Below are 23,952 nucleotides of genomic sequence, written 5' to 3' on the forward strand. Positions count from 1 at the left end.
CTCAAAAATATAAATTGTCTTAATTTACTCTCTCAAGATGTTTTAAACCCGAATAAGTTTCTTTCTTCTGTTGAAAATAAAAGTTATTTTGAATAATGTGGGTAACCGAACAGTTGCTGTTCCCCAGTGTATAGTTTTTTTTTTTTTCTCCTGGAAGTTAATGGGGACCAGCAACTGTTTGGTTACCCACATTCAAAAAAACTATCTTCTTTTGTGTACAGCACAAGAAAGAAATTTAATACAGGTTTGGAACAACATTAGAGTGAGTAAATAATGACAGATTTTTTTTTTTTTGTGAACTATCCCTTTAAGTACAAGCGGCAGTACTATTTACTACTGTCGCTTTTAGACCAGCACGCGACGCGTTTAATATAGACGCATATTACATCAGATTTTCTCTCAAATGTTTGCTTTCACTTTAGACATAACCAATTCTGTTTATGTAAACATTGTGTGTATTTAACAGTATTAGCATAATAAGACTCGAAAGATAACTTAGTCCAGTATTCAGGCGCTGTTTGACAGGCTTCTAGTGCTTGTGAGCGTCGGGGGTATGCGCTCAGGAAAGCGCACGTTAGAACAGCGCATCAGCACGTGAATGAAATGTTTAACCGGCAAGGCTTATGCAAACTTTTGTGAATTGCAGTGTCCCGTACGTACGCCATACCTATTCATTAACGTGTGATGTGTAGGCTACGTCACGTTGTACAGTTGAGACAGAGGCGCCAGAACTGAACTGATACACTGTAACACGATACTACGATATTTCTTCAAAAGCAGATCGTGGAGACATTTTAATCGTCCACGATCAAAAATCGTGATATCGCACACCCCTAGCACCAACACTTCAAAAGAATTATATTTAAAACTAGACTTCTCAGTAATTCTGAAGATATTACTATAAATGGGCTTTATGCACAGTTTCACTACTTCCTGAACTTCAGCCAGCCCTTTGTTTCCTGTCTGTCATTATTGGACAAACTGATTAATCCAGGTGTGCCCATTATATCCATTATTGTTACTGAGAAAGAAACGGCTGGCTGAAGTTCAGGAAGTAGTGAAGCTGTGCATAAAGCCAATTACAGCAACACATCCCCCTTTGCCATTCAGACGAGGCTCATGTTTATAACGGTAATCTTGGGGGGTGGACTCATTTAAAGTAATGTATTCTTTCATTCCATTTCTTTCTTTCTTTCTTTCTTTCTTTCTTTCTTTCTTTCTTTCTTTCTTTCTTTCTTTCTTTCTTTCTTTCTTTCTTTCGCACGTACCCTGGTGTTCTTAATGGGATGTTCCTTACTGGATTGCTGTACTGTTTTTCTGATGTGCTGTTCCAGTTTCTCCCTGGTGGTTTCTAGCTTCCCACTCTTCTCCTCCAGCAGCTGCCTGGCATGCTGAAAGGGGTCTTTGAAGAAGCTGGCTCGTTCTTTCTGTTTCCGTTTTCCGTTCAGCCCTGTGAAGCCTGGACTGTCTTTGCCTGATCTCCTCCCACAAGGCTTTCAGACCCTCTTTTTCTGCCAGCGTTGCCTTCCTCCAGTTCTTCCATGGTTGTCGGCACCTTCGCACTAGATGGTCAATCTCCTTTTCCCTCCTTCCCTTCTCTCTTTGGGCAGTCCTCTAGTTGGAGGTCACTTCGCCAAACCTGTTCTTACAGGCCTGGTATAGGACGTCCCCAATCTGGTTGACCTTGGATTCCGCCCCTCCTCACAAATATCCTTCCAGTATCTTGGCCAGGTCGGTGTCCAGTGTTCGCCATGCCTCTGTCTCACTTGATTTTGGCCATTTGAGCTTGCCTCTTCTAGTTTTTTTTTTTTTTTTTTTTGTCTCTGCTTTTGTCTCTGTTCTGTGTGAGTTGGTGGCGACTGGGTCTTGGTACTCACGTGGGGCTCTCCCTCCACCAGTGGGGCTTCTTCCTCTGTGACATCTTTGCCTTTTGCATCATTGGGTCCATCGACTCACCTGCTGAGGCAGTACAAGTTTGCTGTTGGCCCTTCTGCCCACACTTTCGCTTCCCCTGGTGGATTCGCAACCCACGGAACGTGGTAACTTTTTCCCATCCGCATCCACACTTCCGGAGGATCTTCTTTTCTTTTCCAGAAATTCTTGTATTCATCTCGTTGTCCGTTTCCATTGCTGTCGTTACAGTGTGGTCCGTCCTGTTAGGCCCATCTTTCATCCCGCCTCTCGGAGGGCCTGCGGGTTGTTTTTTCTTAAGGTTCTAGTCAAGGTTTGGGTGTGCCTCTTCAGAGGTACTAGTGGGTTGGCTAACTAGCCGCCCACTCCCGGTGCGGTCTTTCCCTGCTGTCATCCAGTCTTTCCTGGACTCCAACTGCACTGTTCTCAGTAGTCACTATGTTACAAGAACTTCAGTGAAATGTACAGGTAGGTGGAACACCTGCTAGGCATTGCTGCCGGTCGCACCTCCTCCTGTGCCCACGGGTCAGCTGTAGGGCCATCAGCCAGGAACCACCATTCACCAACGTTTTCACTCTTTTAATCCTGGAACTAATACCAAAATACCAACAGTACCAAAATACCAACCGAAAGAACAAAAGAAATTTCCCCAGAACCCATTTGTTTCTTAAAAAATGAAACGAGTAAAATGATTAGAACATGTCAAATAAGGAGTAAAATGCTAGTAAAATGTTTTCATGCTAAACTACACGTTCAGATCAACCAGCTATAGATCCTCCATGACGGAAAAACAAAAGGAAAGAGATGTTGACAGATGCCAGTCTAGATAAAATACCACATTTCAGTAAACTGACAACCTTTATACTGTACATTGTTTTACATGGATTTACTGTAAGATACGCTGCTACCATTGGTTTAAAACAAACTCAAGCTCATGATGTTTCTCATTAGTTCTGTTGCTTGAGTTGGCCTTTAGCAGAAATTGCAGCTTTTAAAAGCAAATTTAAAGCCTAACGCCGTGTCCTAACCAGACTTGATGCACTGCATTTGCAACAAAACAAATTAGTACATTATCAAATTACTAATTCTTACACAGTTTTAACATGATTAAAAATACATACTGAGTGACTGAAATCATCTTTATCATAGAATGCACTTGTTTGTTTGAAATAACCAACCGTCAAGGCACTTGAGTATTTGTTCTTCCTATCCTTTCTCTTTGTTACAGATTTTTCTCATCTATTTGTTTTTGACCAGTTTTCACTGTGTTTCCAAATCCCTACTATTACTAACTAGCATAAATCACGTCACACATTGAAGACAGCTCAATCCTGACAACCTGTGTACTTTCCCTGTGTCTTCTAGTACATGTCTTTCTTTTCTTATTGGTCTCTGGAATTGCCAGTCTGCTGTAAACAAAGCCCAAACAACATTCCCGTCTTGGCGAATATCCATACTCATGTCTTCAGTATCAGTGTACTGGATCCATGCATTACCCCTAGTGTTGGATGAGGAGAGACCCCGGCATGATTGTGAAGCAGTACAGTAGTACTCATACAGTAGTACAATTGAAAGCGCTATATAAATGCTTCATTCGTTCGTTCGACCTGGCCGACCATTGCTGCTTCGATCAAGGTCCTTTTTTTGGTCCCTGTACTTTTTCTTTAGTTTTTTAAGTTTGTTGATAATCTATTCAACGTTCCTGTCGAGCCCTGTTGCAGCAATCTCGTACTGAATTTTCTGTTACTGTGGTTTTGTCCGTAAAGCTCCCTGCAAGCAGTTTGTTTCCTCCACGGACCACTGTTGTTTTGTCTTAATCGATCCCATCGTTTTTAGCTACTATTCTTGTTGGTCACGGTAACCCCAGCCCCTGACGCAAGCGGTTCTTACTTCTAGACCAGTAATGTTTTGGTGCTATTTACTAACCACTTTTCCTGGTTCAGAGCTGGTGCTTTAGGTGTCGAAAGACAAAGAACTGATTTGAAACTAGGCTCTGGCTCTGAACCAGCACTGAAGCTGCCTTGGTGGAAAAGGGGTAAAAGACAGTTCACCACCTCAGCCGTTCATGAGAGTTTAAATGCTGGGGAATATTCCCATCTTCCCACAGGAGAAGAAGAAGCAAGCAGGAGGAATTACTCCAGGAGAAACTACGGACATACTATTGAAAAGATGGAGATTAAGGAAGAACCCTGCAGAATAAAAGATGAAGATACAGAGGAACAAATAGGTTGGTGTTTTCCTTCATTCTCTTTAATGACTGATGAGGACCATTTAAGATGAAAAATTACATATAATCTAAAACTAGATACTAGTAGACTCCATATTAAACTAGATTTTGCTAATTTAGTGCACCCTGAATTTTTTTTTTTGTTTCTAATTTGTGATTTGAACCCGAATGTAATGTTGATTTTAGACCCAATGGAAGTGACTGAAGACAAGAAGCATTTCATAAATAAAGGTGGAAACATAATTTTAAAGACTGAAAAGAATTGCATACCGAAAATTGCTGGCAAAACTGGAGTCAAAGGATCTTTTACCTGCTCTGAGTGTGGAAAGAGTTTCATAAGTAGAGGAAACCTTAAGTTGCACATGATGATTCACACTGGAGAAAAACCGTTCACATGCACTCAGTGTGGAAAGAGTTACAGTCAGAAAAGAGACTTGAATGAGCACCTAAAAGTTCACACTGGAGAAAAACCGTTTACATGCACTCAGTGTGGAAAGAGTTTCAGATGCAAAAAGGTTCTCAAAGATCATCTGCGCCGTCACTCTGGAGTGAGATCATTCAGCTGTGATCAGTGTGATAAAACATTTGTTGTGAGATCAAACTTAAGAAGACACCTTAAAGTTCATACTGGTGTGAAGCCTCACATTTTCTTTTGTTCTTTTTGTGGAAAGAGTTTGTCAAAACTGCAGACTTTAAAAGAACATGAGCGTATTCATACTGGTGTGAAACCTTTTATGTGCTTAGACTGTGGAAAGACCTTCACTTTATACACTGGCTTAAAACAACACCACAGAAGTCATACTGGAGAGAAACCGTACAAGTGCTCACACTGTGGAAAGAGTTTCACTCGGTCAGGAACCTTGAAAGATCATGAAAGAGTTCATACTGGAGAGAAGCCGTACAAGTGCTCACAATGTGGAAACAGTTTCACTCGGTCATCTATTCTACGGACTCATGAGAAAAAGCATTGCCCGTTGGATTGAAAATAATCCCAAGATATTGGAAAATGAACAAAGACATTTTCTTTACTGTTTTCCACCCCCTCTTTCTCAACCAAGAGACCATTTGGAGTGTGTTGATGTGTGTACTTCAGGGGTCTATGAATTATCACATCTTTAGACGATGGGGGAAGTTGTAATTATCTGATTGGTCAGTTTGAACGTCTCAAATTTAGTTTTCGGTCACATGCTCAAGGAAGGGATTAAAGAAGATTGTAACAGTTGCTCTGTCTCTCTCTGATTACATTTTACATATATGCTGGGTACAATTAATGGTATAAGTGGTATAAGTTATCTCATACATCTTTTTTAAGTGTAATCATAACCATATTTTGTCATTAAACCTTTTCAATTACAAATGATGCACTGTTTAAAGGGGAACTTGGCAACTATTTCAACTTAATAAAACCGTTTAGAAATCATTTGAATGGTTCAATAACCTGTTCTGGAGAGAATGGTGACTTTCCCCGCTCCCCCCAGCGTTCCCAAGCGGAAAACCATCCTTGCAACATGAGGACTAATGTCCCGGTAAGTTGGAAATAGGAAGTGTCGTGAGAAGCGAGAAACACGAACTGCTTTATGGCAATTCGACATAATTCTATGATACTGTGTATGATGTATTACCCACTCGGTAGACACAGCTCCACACGATAAAGTTGGCCGGCTCAGATAATAACAAATGCACATAAGCAGCGGTAGAAAGCGGGAGGAAGGTGCCGCAAGTGAGTTTTTTTATGACAGTGTTGTGAAAATATACGCCGCACAGCTGTAGGGGGAGCTCGATGAGAAAACATGCGACAACAAAAGTGAAATTCGGCGAAGAAATGATTAGAGTTGCCAAATGCCCCTTTAAAATTACCTGTACATTTTACTGTAAAATACTGGCAGCAGGGTTGCCAGCCAGTTACTGTATTTTTTACAGTAGCGTTACTGTAATTTAATTTACCAAATGTTTCTGTATTTTCTGAATACAGTAAATAACTGTTTTTTATTTTTTTACAGTAAACTACATGAGTCTCTATTTGCTATATATATTTACATTTAAAATGCAGTATATATTTTCCTGATTTCTAAATATAAATGACTAGCAGCTGAATTTTAAATGTAAATAATTTATCAACTGCATAAGCTTTAAAAACATTTTTTTAAATACATTAAGTATTGTATAATGCATAGCTTAAAGAGCAACATGCAGGTTGGACACCCCTATATAGCATAGTGTATGTTGATGATAGAACAACTAGATTTTCTTAACTGGAGTAATATATATTTAGCCATTAACGATATTTTGAGATAAATTGTGATAAAATAACTTCCGCGTCTGTAAAGCACTAACCGGAAGTGACGATCGGCGAGGGAGTCTGGTCAAGTTCAAGCTCAGATTACAATAGATGCGAATGAAGAAACCGAGTTCTCCGATGTGGACGAACATGCTTATGATGGCCCACAGGCCTATAATTATGAGCCTCCTAGGCAAGATAGTAGTCAGGGGGAGGAACAATGGGCAGAGGAGAGAAGTAGAGTTGTGGTGTCAAGAAAACCAGTGGCGAATAGGGCAAGTGACTTGGTGAGTTCATGCAAGTTAGCACCGTGGCTAACGCTGGTTCATCTACTGTATGGCTAGTACCTTGGTGTTTTGCAATAAATCTGCTTTAGCAAACATACGTTCGACCTTGTTCTTGATTAAACATCCATTTAGATTGTCTTAATTTAAGCCAGCCACGTTCTGTCTTCTCATATTCTACGCTGACAGTGATTATGCTGTCCATCCAAGCTGGTTAGCACTATCTACATTGACTAAATACCATGCCATAACAACAAATTAATAATGACAATACCTAAGCTATAATAGCAACAGTCTAATGGCGCTTTTCCACTGCATGGTACGGCTCAGTACGGTTCTGCTCGCTTCGCTTTTCCACTGCGTGGTACGACTCAGTACGGTTCTGCTCGCTTCGCTTTTCCACTGCGTGGTACGACTCAGTACGGTTCTGCTCGCTTCGCTTTTCCACTGCGTGGTACGACTCAGTACGGTTCTGCTCGCTTCGCTTTTCCACTGCGTGGTACGACTCACTACAGTTCTGCTCGCTTTTGCTTTTCCACTGCGTGGTACGACTCACTACAGTTCTGCTCGCTTCGCTTTTCCACTGCGTGGTACGGCTCACTACGGTTCTGCTCGCTTCGCTTTTCCACTGCATGGTACGGCTCAGTATGGTTCTGCTCGCTTCAATTTTCCACTGCGTGGTACGGCTCAGTATGGTTCTGCTCGCTTCGCTTTTCCACTGCATGGTACGGCTCAGTATGGTTCTGCTCGCTTCGCTTTTCCACTGCGTGGTACGACTCAGCTTTAGCTCGGTTTGCTTTTCAACTGCAGTTAGTGATACCATTTAAAGCGAGCCGTACCGTACCATGCAGTGGAAAAGCGCCATAACAGTCATATCTGTATAAAACTCCAGTACGTGGTTTTGCCTGCAGGAGAGGGGCAGATTAGGAAGAGAGGCAAGGGTCTCCCTGATGGCTTTTTGATGGCTAGGTGCTTGTGCGGACATTGTGAGTCTATGGCGTCGGCGGTGGACAGCATGTGTTGTCGAGAGGTGGATGCCTATTGGGCCATAGTTGAGGGTTTAGTTCCGGCCACGGATATTACCTGCCTGACGCTCCATCCCGGCTTTGATGCGTGTTGCCTCAACCTGTTTTCGCTGCAGGTAGCATACCTCAACTTCAGGCAGGAGCATGGCCCTCTCCAAGTCAACAGACCAGAGTACGTTTAGACAAATTTGTAACACCACTATTATATTATTATACACCTAATCTATTATAGTTGTCAGTTTTCTACACAAATTTTGTGTCAAAAGATTGTGCATTATTGATGCTGAGGGTTTAGCAGATTTTCTAACTCAGATGTGCATACATACTTGAGGCTCTACAATTAACATTACCATTATGGAATAGAATAACGGAAAATGTTACATCAAATACTTCCATCACTTCAGTGTCGTGATTATAACAGGATTGTTAATATCATGATTGCCCCCTTCATTGCTCTAGGCAATTCCGATACACAGCCTACAGGCAGGCAGTCCGATGGGCATATGGGTTTCTGGGCAGGGAGATCAGGAAGGCGATACCTGCTTGTGTTGTGGTCCCAATCAGGAGGCAGTTTCCAGAGGAAGGAGGAACATACAGAGGCTTCCAATGGCTCCATATGGGAGGCAATCAATAAATGTATTTTTGTAAAAAATAAACGCAAAATTACACAAATTGTCTTGGTGTATAAAATGTATGTCTAATTTCATTGACAGTACTTAACTTGGCCTCCATCTTATCAGAATCGCCATTTGGGGTGGAAGACGCAGTCCAGTATAAATGGTTGATGATGGCGGGTCTCCGTAGCTTCAGGTCCTCACAATCCTTCTTCTTGGCCACAGCATCCAGTGCTTTTTGTAGACCTGTTACAGAGCAGAAACGTAAAATATTGAGAAAGCTACTAGAATCACAAATAACATCCAAACTAAGCAAAACTATCCAAACTAAGCAAAACTACGGCAGCGACATTACGTTACATACTTTTCCCAATATGCCAGATGTCGTAGAAATGCCTCGTTCCTTCAGGACACAACTCCTCACGGACCCACTTAGCATAGCAACCTATAATATGCAACACATTAAGAATGAGAACATTTAATTCAAGTTCACAGTACAGTTTTACAGTATATGTTATGATCAGTGGCGTGCACAGACCTCCTCAGGGGCAGGGGCAGAGGGACCAAAAAGGGCACTAAAAAATAAATAAATTATTACTTCAAATAACAATCAATTGTATTTTCTTACAGAATTTAAATGTAATTATTTATTCAATAAATCACCTGTATTTAAAGCAGTACCTGTCTGTCTGTTGTGGTTTTAAATATATTAATGACTTCCTCACGATTAATTGGAATATCTCGCTCGATGGAGAGCATCAGTAGGTCAGAGAGCCTCTCTTCATTACAAAGACTTCGAAGACTGGATTTCACAAGCTTTAACTTTGAAAATGATCGTTCAACTGTAGATGTGGAGACAGGTAATGTTGCATATATTTTAAGGAGTTGAGAAAGAGAGGGGAAAACAGACTCAATCTCATTGTCTTTTAGGCACTTTAGTATTTCCTGCACATTGCTTTTGGGGAAGGAGTAGGATGCATGAAACACTTTAAGTTCTGTGAAGGTCTTTTCTTCCTCAATCCACTGTTCTGACAAGTTCAACATCACCAGGTTGCACTCCTTTTGACCATTTGGATGCTACTGTCAGACTGTGTAAGCCTTTGAGGATAATGCCAGTTGAACTATTATCCTTTCCTTTGAATCATCTGACCATCTCTTGAGTAATGGTATCCAAAAAGGTGTAGTATACCCTTGTTCGGTAGAACTCCTCCAAACTGTCAGGGTGATGGTCTTCCCCTGTTGACTTGGAACTGTACTTATACCTTGCAGGTATTTTTCTGGGTCTCGTCTCACCAGGTATTTTGACAGCAAACTCAATTCCAGCAACCTCAACCCTCTCCTTTGCTTTTTCAAACACATTTTTTTAATTCACTTTCTGACCTCAGTTCCCAAAGCCTTTTTAGCACTCCTTCCACCACTGTGTATGACACTGCCAAATCCATATCTTTACACTGAAGAGCAGCTGATGCAACAGCAGTCTCCTGAAACACTGGGGTGGCCACCTCCAAACAAAGCATAAACTCAAAATGTATGCTGCGAAACAACATTAGAGCATCACCTGCAGCTGGATCTGGTGGATTGCTGTCTGACATTTTTTTCAACAGCTGCATAACTGCTTTTAAGGCATTTTCTCGACAGGCCCAGCGTGTGTCGGTCAGCCGTTTTAGTTCCCAGGTTTTCTCTCCAGCATATCATTTTTTTTGCATTTTTATGAATGCAGCATGGCGCTTGCTAGAAGAAGACAGGAAAGTGTAGGGCCTCTCGACCAAATTAAAAAAACGCACAAAATGGGGGCTTGATTTAGCGGTCTCCACTTACACTAGGTTTAAACAGTGTGCGTGGCAGTGCACATATAGTGCTTTTTCATTTTGGCTCTGAATTCTGGTGTAAGGAATCGGGGTCATAAGCTCTTTAGTCAATTTTGATTTTGGGGATAAATATTCAACAGTTATTAATCTCTGATCAACAAATTATCAAATATAGTTTGAGCCGAGTCCTTGCATAGATAAATCACCCAACGAGGGGTCGTGCAGCATACACGTCTGTTCAGGGCGTATATACACAATTAACACCACGAATTATGAGGAATTGTGAATATACATCCTACACAGAGGGCTATAGCTGATCTTTAAGATTACCACAGCGATTGATACCTCATTAAGCCAGCACGTCCGCCGCGCTGTTTCCCTAGAGGTTACCAATGGCTGGTGGTCTTATTTTAGCTTAAATTTACTGACAATGTTTTGTGCACTTAACAATTATCAGATTGTAGCTAGGATCTTTATATTAAAGAGGCTTTGTTATGTGATCAACAACAAACACAGAGGCAATAAAGTATAAATGAGGTTTAATGAACTACACTACATGTAAAGCAAAGATATATATGAAACAAAATGAACTTAATAAGAAAAGAAGGTAGAAACACAGGGAAAAACACAATTGCTAGCACAGTTAGGCCCTCAGAGACAGCCTAAGAATACACACTTCAGAGCGTCTAAATTTAGATGGAACAATTTGCATTCAGACCTGGTTAGCGCTGTGTGGGAGCAAGCTCGTGGCGTCCTGGGAATTGGAGGCGGGTTTCTTTGATTCCTCCAAGCGTGGTTGTCGCGGGAGATTTAAAAGTTCTAACGCAGTTCTGTATGCGTGAAGATAGTCCTTTCGCTGGGATGCTGGAAGACTAACGAAACACATGTGGGTATCCCGAGGATCGCACTAAGGACAGACTGGCTATACGCAAAAATAAAACGAAGACAAAATAAAACAGGAACAAAATAAAACACGAGGATTACATCGGGTCACAGGATACACAGGAACAGGGAACCGAGAGAGAGAATGTCTCTGAGTTTGGGGTTTTAAAGATAAACAGAACACGCCTTGGATAGGTGTGTCGGCCAATGATAATGGCCCATCTCGAAGAGAGCCTACGCCCCCGAGTGGGTCATTCGGAATCAATTTGCCTCTTTATGACTAGAAGGACATTAAGCTTACTTTGGAAATGGCATATACAGGTAGTTATACATTTCACGATATCGATATACAGCTTAATGAATAGATCAGATTTTTAGGATTACAAACATATCAAACATCACACGTCACAGACATAATATTGCAGAATTACCTCTTAATGCACACTTTCAGGCATTTATAAGTGTCTTACATTCATGAAAACATTCGTAGGACATGTTTGCACATTTACAGTTCTGTTACAGGTATTTTAATACACCAACTCTGTTTTAGTACCGATTTATAGATAGAAACCTAGGGTTCATAGGCATGTGTGTGATGTGTGCGTAAGTGTGTATTGCACGCAGGCGGGACATCTGTTCTCGCCTCTCCCGCCCGATTTCCGTCAGGAGGGAGTGAAGAAGGTCTGGGTGTTGTCTCAAGAGGGGGAATTCGCTGTTTGCAGGACATTCAGGACCATTTATCACCATAAATGTTCGAAAGTCCATTTGCTCTCTAGACTTCTAGGCGCCAGTTTGGAAGGTTGGAGACCTTATCACTGGACCACATGGTAATAGGAATGTGGGTTAGTTAGGGTTCTTTGTTCTTAACTTTTCCTGTTGCGAGTTAAGGATTTTACTACAAGAGAATCAATGATTGTCCCTTCAATCTCTACACTGGCCTGCAGCCCCTTGTAACTAGCACTCATGTTAGCTGCACCATCATAGCCTTGACCCCGGATATTTTCAGCGTTCAATCCATTTTCTGAAAGAAGGGTCATTACCACTTCCTCTAGGTCTTTGCCACATGTTGATTTTACCCGACACACTTAGATGAAGCGCACCTTTATTTGCATGTCATGGACAAACCGGACCACAAAGGATACTTGCTCTGAGTGTGACACATCGGTAGTTTCATCCAAAAGAATCGAAAATATCTTGGCCTCATTAATCTCTTTTAGAATTACATTCCTCACTTGTGTTCCAAGAGATCTTATTAGATCATTTTGGGTCCTGTTGGATAAAAGTGTCACCTGTGGCTTCTTCTTGTGGGACTGAATCACCTGGATACACTCAAGATGCATTCTGAGGACACTGTCATATTCAGCTAGGAGGTGCACAAGCTCAAGGAAGTTCCCTCTGTTTGAACTGGTGCTACGTTCATCATGGCCTCTAAATGCAAGTCCTTGCCTTGCCAAATATACTGTGATGTCTATCAACCGAAACAGGATTTCTCTGTTTTTCTGTCTTTTCTTTTCACTTTGTAACTCACATTCTGCAGCCTGAGCTTTAAAAGCTTCAACTAAAGGTCCTATTCTATAGTTGGCCCACCTCACCATACTGATCATATGGGCTTCAGTGGCGGCATGCTCATTTATCTTTTCAACAGCCTTACTCCAGTTAACAACTCCAGCTGTTCTCCATGCTGTTCTGGCTTTAAACTTTTCTTCTGTCAAGAAGAGACGACAACTAAAGCAGTGCATGGCATCTTTTGCCACAGAGTACTCTAGCCAGTTGTTACCAGCATACCACTGGCTCTGAAAAGACCCTCCTTGAGGATTTTTTGGAAAGTCAGATACTGGTTGACATGGTCCAAGAGAGCAGCAGAACTGTATATAGTTGCTATCAACTTTAATTTGATGCTGATCAACATGAGCTGGGTCTGTTGGAAACTGTAAGGCCATCAAGGATGGGTAAACTTCTTGTGCTTTTGAACTCAGAACCTGATATTCAGTATCTGCTTCTGCAGCACCTTCCTCTGTTATCTCTCCTCCTTCCTCCTCACTTTGTCTAATGTCTCCTTGCATTTCCTGACTCATCTCACTTTCTTCCTCATTGGCTCTAACCTCTCCTTCATCTTTCTCTCTTGTCTCATCTGCTTTCCCTTGAATCTCTTCAATACTCTCCTTATCTGAACTGCAACTCTCTATAAAAAAGTATATTTTAGAAGGGATAGTTCGCCCCAAAATTAAGATTGTTTCTTTTGTGGAGAATAAAATTAGATTATATAATTATTGTGTTTGTGTCCATATAATGAACAGGATTGGGTACTCCATTTTGTTCCCCACTGGCTTTCAATATATGGATAAAACAATTTTTAAAAATATTCCACAGAAGAAAGTCAGACAGGTTTGGAACTGCATATGGGTAAGTAAATTATCAAATTGGTAAAATTATTCCTTTAATAAACACTTGTTATTGTCCTCAACCTCAAGTGTAAACTTTTTTTACGATTGTAATACAAGTTTAATTTAACAGTACCTGCATTTTTATTCTCTCTTTTCAGCCAACTTGTGAGAGGGATGCTTCCTTTGGCTGCATCAGAGTTCCTTGATTTTTTTTTGTTTTTATTCTTTCTTTCCTCGGCATTCTAAGAAAATATGTTGATACAATTATTAGAATGCATAACACATCAAATGAAAATAGGGAAATTATGATAATAATACTAAATATTATTTACTTTACCAAACTAAACAGTGAGAATCAAGAAGGTAATTATGGAAAATTAATTTTTAGTTTTGTTGATGTTGTAAATTTAATGTATGTATTATATGTATGAAAGACAGTGAACAAGCTATCATGAATCAGTAACACTTTACAAAAAGGTTTCATTAGTTAAATTAGTTAACATTAGCTAATAATGAACTGCACTTCTACAGCATTTATTAATCTTAGTTCATATTAATTTCAGCATTTACTAAAACATTAAAATCAAAAGTTGTATTTGTTATCATTATTTAATGCACTGACTGTGACAAAATATGAATAAACAATTAACAGTTGTATTATTAACTAAGATATACAGTAACAAATGTGTTGGTCATGGTTAGTTCATGTTAGTTCATACATGAGTAATGAACAAATGAACCTTATTGTAAAGCATTACTATGAAATCAAAGATATAAGTTCCTTACAACATACCTGTCAAGTTTTGGATTTGAAAAAAAGGGAAATTTTCCAGCGCCCACCGTGAGCAGTCCCACCACCCCAACCAAGCTCCAGTATCCATTACATTTTAAGACAGTTGTTATATATATATATAGGGTATATATTAAGAGCGTTTATTTAAAGGCTTATTTGCATATTTTCTGTTCATTTAACATTGCTTGTCTTTACATTTACATTTTATTTTCATTCCACACATTATTTTCATTTCATATTGCTTTTCTTTTACAGTTTTTCTTTTCATTTGCAGTTTTTCTTTTCTTTACTCTTTTATTGAACAAATTTGTTGCAGACTTTGTATTAACTGTTTTGGAAGGAGTGTATTTGTGGGCTGGGCCAGAGTGGTTAATTTTAGATGAGAGTAGAGCAAACAGTTCTGTTGTCTAACGTCATCCTATTCTCTGTAACAATCTTTCGTACCATGCTAAACACCCTTTCTTGTGCTGACATACATCATTCCTTCCCCGTGTGAGATGCCAAAGTCGCAGTTACAAAACTTACAAAATGCGTGACTGTCCCCCACCCTGCTCCTCTTCAGAAAAGTAAATTCGCTATCCCATTGATCGCGGTATTTAGTACATGAGGGTTTTGGTTTTTTGGCAGGAGTGCCTTGCTCTGTCATAGCATCCATCATCCGACTCTGTTTTTGTTTGTTTTTTGTTTTCCCCGCGTTGTCACTCATCATCTGACCTCACACACTAACCTCGCGACAACTGCCACCTAGACTACCTGTAGTTATCGCGAGGCTAGTGACAGAGCTCAGATTGGGAATGTTTTGTTTTTTTTACTCCGCCCGGGGTATTATTATTTTTCAATAACGCAGGTTAAAATACGGGAGATTTACGGGAAAATCCTAATACGGTAGGGCGGCGGGAAAGAAGGGTAAAATACGGGACTTTCCCGGCCAAAACGGGATACTTGACAGGTATGTTACAATTCAGACATGGACTTAAGATTTAATTTAACTAGATGCATTTCCCCTTGCACTTTTATTCCTTGGATAAAAACAAATGACACTGTCACTCAGAATGCTTCTGAAATCGAGTTATACTTTTATTATACCGTAAAACTTCAAATAATAGCCGAGTCCCAAATAGACGCCTGCCTGTCTCTTTTACACGCCTGGTGTGGCTGCAGATTTGGGTAAATAACGGCCGGTCTCACATAGAGGCCGGGTCTGTTTTTTAGTTTCGGGTTGTATTTAATCTTCTAGACCCCGTCAGAGCGTCCGCTTTTTGGCGGCCGCCAAAGCAAATTTTTGTCCCGCCAAAGCCTTTTTTGATCGGTGAGTGATGTAGAATAGAGACTGCTGCGCTTGACAGGGCGCGTGACGACGAGCAAAGAGAGAGAGAGAGAGAGAGAGAGAGAGCCACGGCCGCGCGCGCGCACTCTCACGTATTCAAACAACACGGGCGCTGTCTTGCTCTCTCCCTCGCGCATATGAATCAAAATCAATTGACACGATAGTAAAAGGTCGGAAGACCGCAGTTTCACGTGGAGCATTTGGATATTTTAAGAGATTAGAGACTCTAGGCCTACACTGACACTCAATGAACAACATCTCAACACTAAATTATAAAGGCCGGTCTCATATAGACGCCTGTCTCAAATACAAGCCGGTGCAGTTCGACGATTTGGGAAAATAAAAGCCCGGGCTATTAATTGAAGTTTTACGGGTAGTTAAGAATAACTCGCATACAACTATTAGAGTAGCATGGTGATGGTAGGACAAATGTAATTTTCCGTATTAGCTTAAACGTTACCTGCTGCTGGTTTGAAGACTCGCGCAAACTGCTGCGTAGTGCGTACCAGAACGTCTCCGGTTACTTTCGTAACCTCGGTTCCCTGAAAGGCAGGGAACGAGACATTTACGTCGATGACGTAGTATGGGAACTCCTCCCCTTCTTCACTTCTGCTGAAATCTTATGGGCTAACGCCAGCTGGAGACAGCTGGCCAATTGACGCAAAATATGCAAATACTGACACGCCTGCTGGCAGTATAAATTGCATACACGCGTCAATTGCATCAGAATACGACTGAACGCTCAGATGAACAAGCGACACGGCGTTCGACGTAAATGTCTCGTTCCCTGCCTTTCAGGGAACCGAGGTTACGAAAGTAACCGGAGACGTTCCCTTTCAAGGCGGTCACTTCGACATTTACGTCGATGACGTAGTATGGGAACTGTGTCAAATCCCGCCGTGGAGCAGTGAACCCACCCACTCGAGAATGACAGAACCCTCATCCAATAGCTGTGCTACTAGAAATACGAGCTCCTGATAGGGCGAAGCGAGCCAATAGCGCGCTTTCTAAACCTCATCAAAATGTGCATATCCCAAGCAAATGAATAGAGGGAAGTCTTGCACTGAATCATTCAGGGCAGAACAACACAGAGTAATAGCAAGTATAATACAAGTCAGCAGCAAAGCGGCGACAGTTGCATAAGCACAATACATAAATCAAGCATTCATGCACAACCTGAAGGCTCAGCTCACCGAAAGCACTTGAGACGCAACAGAAGGTACATCCAACTTATAAAATCTGGCGAACGTATTCTGAGAAGACCAGCCAGCAGCAAGACACAAGTCCCTTATAGACATACCTCTGGACCAGGCCCACGAAGAGGCGATCGCCCTCGTCGAATGAGCCTTAATGTTGAGGGGACAGACCACCCCCTGGCAATCATAAGCCAAGGCAATAGCATCCACAATCCAGTGAGCAAGCCTCTGTTTCGAAACTCCACGTCCCTTGTTGCAACCGCCAAAGCATACAAATAGCTGATCCGATTGACGAAAAGCGGCTGAGCGAGTCATATACATCCGCAAAGCCCTGACTGGGCAAACAGCGCTCTGAGCATCAGTATCACGCGAGACTGACAACTCAGAAGACAACGCCGGCAGTAAAACAACCTGCGCTTTGAACGGAGTACTGAGTGACTTCGGAACGTAACCCTGTCTTGGCCGAAGAGTGACATTACAATCTCCCGGTCCAAAACGAATGCAGTCCTCGTGAACCGAGAACGCTTGTAGGTCCCCCACACGTTTCGCTGAAGCAAGAGCGAGAAGCAAAGCAGTTTTCAGGGAAAGCTCCTTGATCGCAATCGAAGCCAGTGGCTCAAACGGTGGAAGAGACAGAGCCCTCAACACTAGGGCTAAATCCCACGGCGGCACAGAAGGCGGCCGTGACGGACATAATCTCCTAGCTCCCCTGAGAAAACTGATCACCAACGCATGTTTACCGATCGACTGTCCTTCGATCGGGGGGTGAAACGCAGAAATAGCAGCCACATACACCTTCAGAGTGGACGGTAAACTCCCATTATCCATCCTGTGCTGAAGGAAGCGTAGAATATCCGACACGGTGCAATTACCCGGGTCAATACTGATATCCTGGCACCATTTAGAGAAAACTTCCCATTTCAATTTGTATAAACGCCTAGTGGATGGGGTGCGCGCCTCAGCGATAGTGCTCATCGCTCGAGAGTGCAGAGCGTCCCACTCATTCAAAATCCCCGCAGCGGCCATACATGAAGGTTCCACAGCCCGGGGTTGGGGTGCCATACCGTGCCGTTCGCCTGCGATAACAGGTCTCTCCTGAGTGGAATTTCCCACGGGGAGTCCACTAGTAATTCCATCATGTCCGCGAACCAGGGCTGATTCGGCCAGTTCGGGGCTACGAGAATCACAGACGCTTTCTCCTCCCTGATTTTGCATAACACTGTAGGCAGAATCTTCACCGGAGGAAAGGCGTAAAGTCTGTCTCTCGGCCAGCACGAAGTCAAGGCGTCGTTCGTCCGTCCCAAGGGGGGACGAGACAGCGAGAAGAAAGTCTGGCAGTGCGTGTTCTCCCTCGAGGCGAACAGATCGACTTCCGCCCTCCCGAACCGATCCCAGATCATCTGCACCGATCCCGGGTGAAGCCTCCACTCTCCATGAGGAATCCCATTCCTCGAGAGCATATCCGCTCCGCGATTCAAAACACCGGGAATATGCGCTGCTCTCACGGATAGAAGGTGCCGGTCTGCCCACAGCAGGAGACTCGCCGCCTGCTCGAATAGGAGTCTGGAGCGCACGCCTCCCTGGCGATTTATGTATGAGACCACCGACGTGTTGTCGGTCCGAATCAGTACATGCTGACGCTCTAACTGTGACCGGAAGGCTTTGAGGGCTAAGGATACCGTCATCAATTCCAAGCGGTTTATATGCCACTTTCGCTGCGACTCCGTCCATAAGCCTGAGGCAGTCGCGCCCATGCACACTGCTCCCCAGCCTGAGGTTGATGCATCCGTCAAGACTGCGGTGCGATGCGCCACGGTGCCCATCGGAACCCCTGAACTGAATAACGCTGGGTTTTTCCATGGTACCAAAGTGCGAATGCAGCTGCGGGTGAAAACCCGAGCGCCACAGGCGAAAGCGCCTGTGGCGCGCTGCTATCTGGATATGAAAGTACGCGTCCTTTAAATCCACTGAAGCGAACCAATCCCCGGGACGAACTTGCGCCAGAATCTGCTTCAACGTTGTCATTTTGAACGCGCGCTTGTGAAGTGCTCGGTTTATGGGTCTCAGGTCCAGGATCGGACGGAGACCCCCCCCCCTCTCTTGGGTACCACAAAGTAGCGGCTGTAGAAACCGCTCTCCCTCTCGTTCGGGGGAACCGGTTCTATCGCTCCTTTCTCGAGCAGACTGAGAACTTCCTGTCTCAGAACGGGAACGTTTTGGGGCAAAGTTAATGACGGGATCACGCCGTTGAAACGGGGTGGTCTGCGTCTGAACTGAAGAGAATACCCGTGTCGAATTAAGCCCAACACCCACGGTGAAATGCCTGGAATTGATTCCCACGCACCCAGAAAGTGAGTGCGTGCTCGAACTGCGGTCATAGCCGCCCCCAGTGTAGTGTTTAGACTGGAGCCGCACTCCCGCGAGGCTGATAGCCCTGGTGGGAGTGCGGCTCGCAGTGGGCTGAGTGTAGTGCTGGCAATCTCGTGCCCATGAGATGCCATTATAGTCATCGAGTGTGACCCTGCGCTATCGCGTGAAAGGGCGGGTGACACAATGTGAGGTGTAAGAGGAAGAAAAAGCTCTTTTTGTGAAGGGATACATGCTTTTATTAAATTTTTGGAACAAACAACATTCACACATATGCAATCGTCGCTCAACTGAACATGAGGGACACGATGCATAAGAACACGGCGCTTGGAGGCCGGTCCTCCTTCGCGCTCTCTCTTCCTCTTGGCCGCTCCGTCAGGAAGAAGGCTTTGACGCGGAGGGGGGCGCGCTGACCTTCCCTCGGCGCGGGCTCCTTCTCTGGCCCTGGCTCTTTCTCCCGGGTCCCGGCCACTGTCTGCCCCGGGAAGCGCGAGCATCCGGCTCGGTGCGAGGCGCCGCCGATTGTCTCACCAAGATCTGGGGCTGGCTCCGGGTGGCCGATGACGAGCGCGAACGCTGACGAGCCGGGGGCGCTCGACGCGGGATCACGTGGCTCATGGCTTTAGCGCGTTTCTGGGTCTCCGAGAAACGCTCCGTGACAGCCTCCACCGCGTTCCCAAAGAGACCGGCTGGGGTGATGGGAGCATTAAGCAAGGTTTTCCGGTCGGAATCCTTGACATCAGACAGCGTCAGCCACAGGTGTCTGTGGAGGACGACCAGAAAACCCATGGAGCGACCGATGGCTTGCGCTGAGCGTTTGGTGGCCATCAGCGCAAGGTCCGTAGCTGAGCGGAGATCCTGGATGACGTCAGCGTCAACAGAGGCGACGCCATCCAGGGACTTAAGCAACTTTGCCTGGAACACCTGTAGAATAGCCATGGCGTGGAGAGCTGATACTGCCTCTCCTGCCGCTCCGTACGCCTTATCCGCTTGGTGGGCCGTGAACCTGCAGGGCTTGGACGGCAGGCTGCGGTCCGCGCCCAGTGCAGACGTCGATGGGCACAGGTGAGTGGCGACGGTCTCCTCGACGGGCGGCATGCGCACGTAACCGTGGGCTACAGCCTCGTCTACATTTGCGAACAAGGACTGAGTGGCAGAGTGGGTGCGCGCCGACTGGGGCGCAGCCCACGACTTAACCACATGTTCGTGGGGGGGGAAGCTAGCGTCCGAGAAGCTGACGGCGTCGAGCTCCCTTTCTCTGGGGGGGGGGGGGTGGGCTCGCTGGCGGCAGTGGGCCCAATCCCTGCAGCTGCTCGAGCCGTTTCTCTCCTGGCCTTAAGGGCGCGCACTGGCATGTCCGCGCAGTGGGCGCACACGAGGTCGTCCGACAGGGCCGTCTCGGCGTGGGCCAGGCCCATGCAGGCGACGCAGAACAAGTGGGTGTCGGGCGCCACAATAGGCCCCGAGCACAAGTTGCAGATGGATGCCATCGGATGCCAAAGACAGTGAGGTATCTTTAGATGCACCTTCGACGATGGCGAGTTTTTGTAGAGTATCTTCCAATTCGAAGCACACGTCGATTTGAGCGTGAAGAAAAGGATTCTGATGCAATTGACGCGCGTATGCAATTTATACTGCCAGCAGGCGTGTCAGCATATTTTGCGTCAATTGGCCAGCTGGCTCCAAACAAAAAAATGTTTTTATATAATATTTGTTTGTATTATTATTGTTATTGGCAAGGGTGTGTAAGTGTATTGTTATTTATTATAATATTTGTAATAGGGCTGTCAGTTAAACGCGTTACATTGTGTGAGAGATTATTTGCTCCAAGTGAGAATGTTAGTGTGAAGTTGAACACAGTATATGCCAATATTGTTTTCAATAAAAAACATTTGCACAAAGCAAGCCAATCCACTTTTCCATGTTGATAAGAGCATTAAAATGAGAAAAAATTATGGGACAAAAAGAAATCAAGAGACATTTAGAATAGATAAAAATGTGCGATTAATCGCGAGTTAACTATGACATTAATGCGATTAAATATTTTAATCGTTTGACAGCACTAATTTATAATAATAATAATAATTTTTTACAATTATCAGAAAAGGGCACAATACATTTTGAGACAAAAGGGGCAGGGGCTTGAGACCGATATATATATGAAACAGGAAATTAATACAACTAATGTATACAGTATATACACAGACCAAATTAAAAGTGGATCACGCTTCCATTTCCAGGGTAAGGCCATGATTCAACTTAGGGCTGTCGCGATAACCGCAATATTGCAATACCGCGCTACTGACAGGCCAACCGCAGAGGAATGCAAGTAACCGCAGCAACCACGAACCGCGTTTTCTTTTTTCATAAGGGCACCCTTCGTAGTTCGTACCATGTGCATTGAATGTTAAGTAAGTTAATAATGATAACAAGACTGTTTATCATGGTGATTTGTACAGAGGCTTCGTGGATTTGCCTAAACAGACTAAACTGCTAAACTGAATGTGATCGACTGAGCGCGTGCAATTACCTGCGTCTGTCTTTGAAGTCAAGTCATGTATATTCGTGAAAAGGTTGCCGTTTCCAAGGAAAGCGAATTATTTGTCATATCATCCTTTTAACGTGTAAGGGTATTTACCATGAATGGCGGCAGCGCTGGTCAGCATTACACAGCGCGAGGAAGCCGTGGGGGGAAGCAGCGAGTCACGCATTGAATCAATGGGTGCTTCTCAATATCCCTCCTCGTCTCCTCCATCCTATGACCCGGAAACCGATCGAGCTCAGCCATCTTGAAGGACATCTCAATTCTCTAATTGCACCGCGAGGAGGCGAGGAGTGAGGAGGCTTCCAGAGGAGCTATGAGCGAGGATACACAGGTGTACCCTTTGCGGAAGAGTTTTATCGACTAAACGTGACGCACGTATCAATTCTCCTCCCCCTTCACGTCGGTCACAATCATTTGAATTTATACTTTACTTTTGTAGTTTACATAAACCACACTACTCACATATTTCAACAAGGTATCTTGCTTTATTATTATTTATTATGAATTTCTTAAATAAACAAACTTTAACAACATAAGGGCAGATCCTTTGAGCACTGCTGATGACGCAGTGAAGTGACGCTCAAGTGATCAAGTATTCCAATGTATAAAAAAGCTTTCCTTCGATTCCTCCGTCGTCGTTTTCTTTCCTTGCAGCCTTCCCTCGCGTCCTACAGGGGGTGGAGCTGAGACGCGAGGAAAGGAAACGAGGATGCACAAATAAGAAATGAGAAGCACCCAATGCCATTGGTCTCTATTAAGTGAAGCATTGCTTCAGCTTTGCCCAAAAGTGAAGCATTGCTGGCCAGCTGAGCCTTGAAAAGTGGAGCTCAAAGTTAAAAAATAACACCTTGTTTCATTACATCTATCATTTAAGGAATCAGCTTTTTGAACGTTTTCGTTGAATGAACGGTTTAATGACTCACTCAAAAGACAGTCCGTTGGCGTAACAATGTGCGCGCTGAGTGACAGTCTTTCAATGCGCAGAAACGCTGTTTAGTTTCGGTTACATTGTTTTTGTGTATGCTGACCACATCATAACACGTATTTATATAGCAACAAATAAATATAAATAAATATAAATAAATAAATGGCGGTAATACCGCATATCGCGCTATTGAGCCACTCAAAATTACCGCAAGGGAAATTCCTTCACCGCGACAGCCCTAATTCAACTCCAGACAAACAGTTCAAAAATATCATCTCACCTGCTTGATTTTTATGTAAGTCCCTTCCTTGTACTCAACTTGTCCCTGGGTTTCCCCACAGCAGACCGAGCAAACAGTGAACAGACACATCAGCTGGCTTAGGCAAACAATGAACTTGTCAGCCACACTGGAAAAAGAAAAGGAGAATGCTCATTAATGCTGACAGTGACAATATGTGGACACACAATCACAATAAAAATAGGTATTCTTTTTTTACTTGAGGTCATTGAGTGATTCCTGTATTGGCTCTTCTGCATTCTCCTCATCAGATGTCTCACTACTCATCTCCTCGTCTGGGATCCATGACAGATCAGAATGGTCCATGACATCATAGGATTCGTCCTCACTTTGGACAGAACTGTGAAGTGGAGTAGATGTTTGTTGCTTAAGTCCCCACACTAACCATTTCAGGCTTTACCTGAACAGCTAAGATAAAAATAGATTAATGTTGTTAGTTGCACAACATCACATAGTCAGTGGTCACAACACATGCACAGCCACAACACTACAGTCCAGTATGAAATGTCTTCTTTCTACCATTAGAAGTAATTTGTAAATGTTTGTGCCATATACAGCTAATGATACATACAGTACCTGATAAACGTTGCAGACATTTGATGCACTGTGACCCACGACTGGTTCAGTATTGTGTAGAGAGAAGCCCTCTGTATCTTCGAAATCTACAGTGCTAGGTGTGTCTATCCCTTCATTACTGGCTGCACTCTCTGCCAAAATCTGAAAACACAGAGAAAAAAACACAATAACATAGAATACAAGCTTAGTTACAAGCTAGACCAGTAATAAATCAGTAAATAAAAAAGAGATATAAAACCAAAGCAACTCTGACAAGTCAAAAAAATCTAGGGGATTTCTACATATTGGGTAATACATGGACCTTGCAATTTAATGGAGAGTAACTTATAACGTTAGCCTACTGGGATACAAAATCAGACGGGAAGGTGGCGGGAGAACAGTTTGAATTGAAATGCGGGGGAAACGGGAGAGTTGGGCTAACGTTAGTTCTCTTACGAGAGGTTCTCTCGTATTGCGTAAGCTAGCTTACGCTACGGGAAAGATTAATCTTTTCTGAGAAATTGAAGCCAAAA

General features: G+C 43.5%; 2 protein-coding genes across 2 annotated transcripts in view; both read left to right on the forward strand.

Moving 5' to 3' along the window:
- The window catches only part of LOC130073060 (gastrula zinc finger protein XlCGF7.1-like), a 296,214-nt gene that overhangs the window by 74,811 nt on the left and 197,451 nt on the right, over nucleotides 1-23,952 (forward strand). The window lies entirely within an intron of this gene.
- LOC130073054 (gastrula zinc finger protein XlCGF8.2DB-like) overlaps nucleotides 4,029-23,952 on the forward strand; it is a 43,304-nt gene continuing 23,380 nt past the window's right edge. The window contains exon 1 of the mRNA XM_056238474.1: nucleotides 4,029-4,138. Within this exon, the coding sequence (XP_056094449.1) occupies nucleotides 4,081-4,138 (58 nt within the window). The 5' untranslated portion in view covers nucleotides 4,029-4,080. The remainder of the gene's footprint in view (nucleotides 4,139-23,952) is intronic.

This window comes from Rhinichthys klamathensis, unplaced genomic scaffold (genome assembly GCF_029890125.1).
Source record: "Rhinichthys klamathensis goyatoka isolate OS25496 unplaced genomic scaffold, OSU_Roscu_1.1 h1tg000523l_1, whole genome shotgun sequence".
NCBI lineage: Eukaryota > Metazoa > Chordata > Actinopteri > Cypriniformes > Leuciscidae > Rhinichthys > Rhinichthys klamathensis.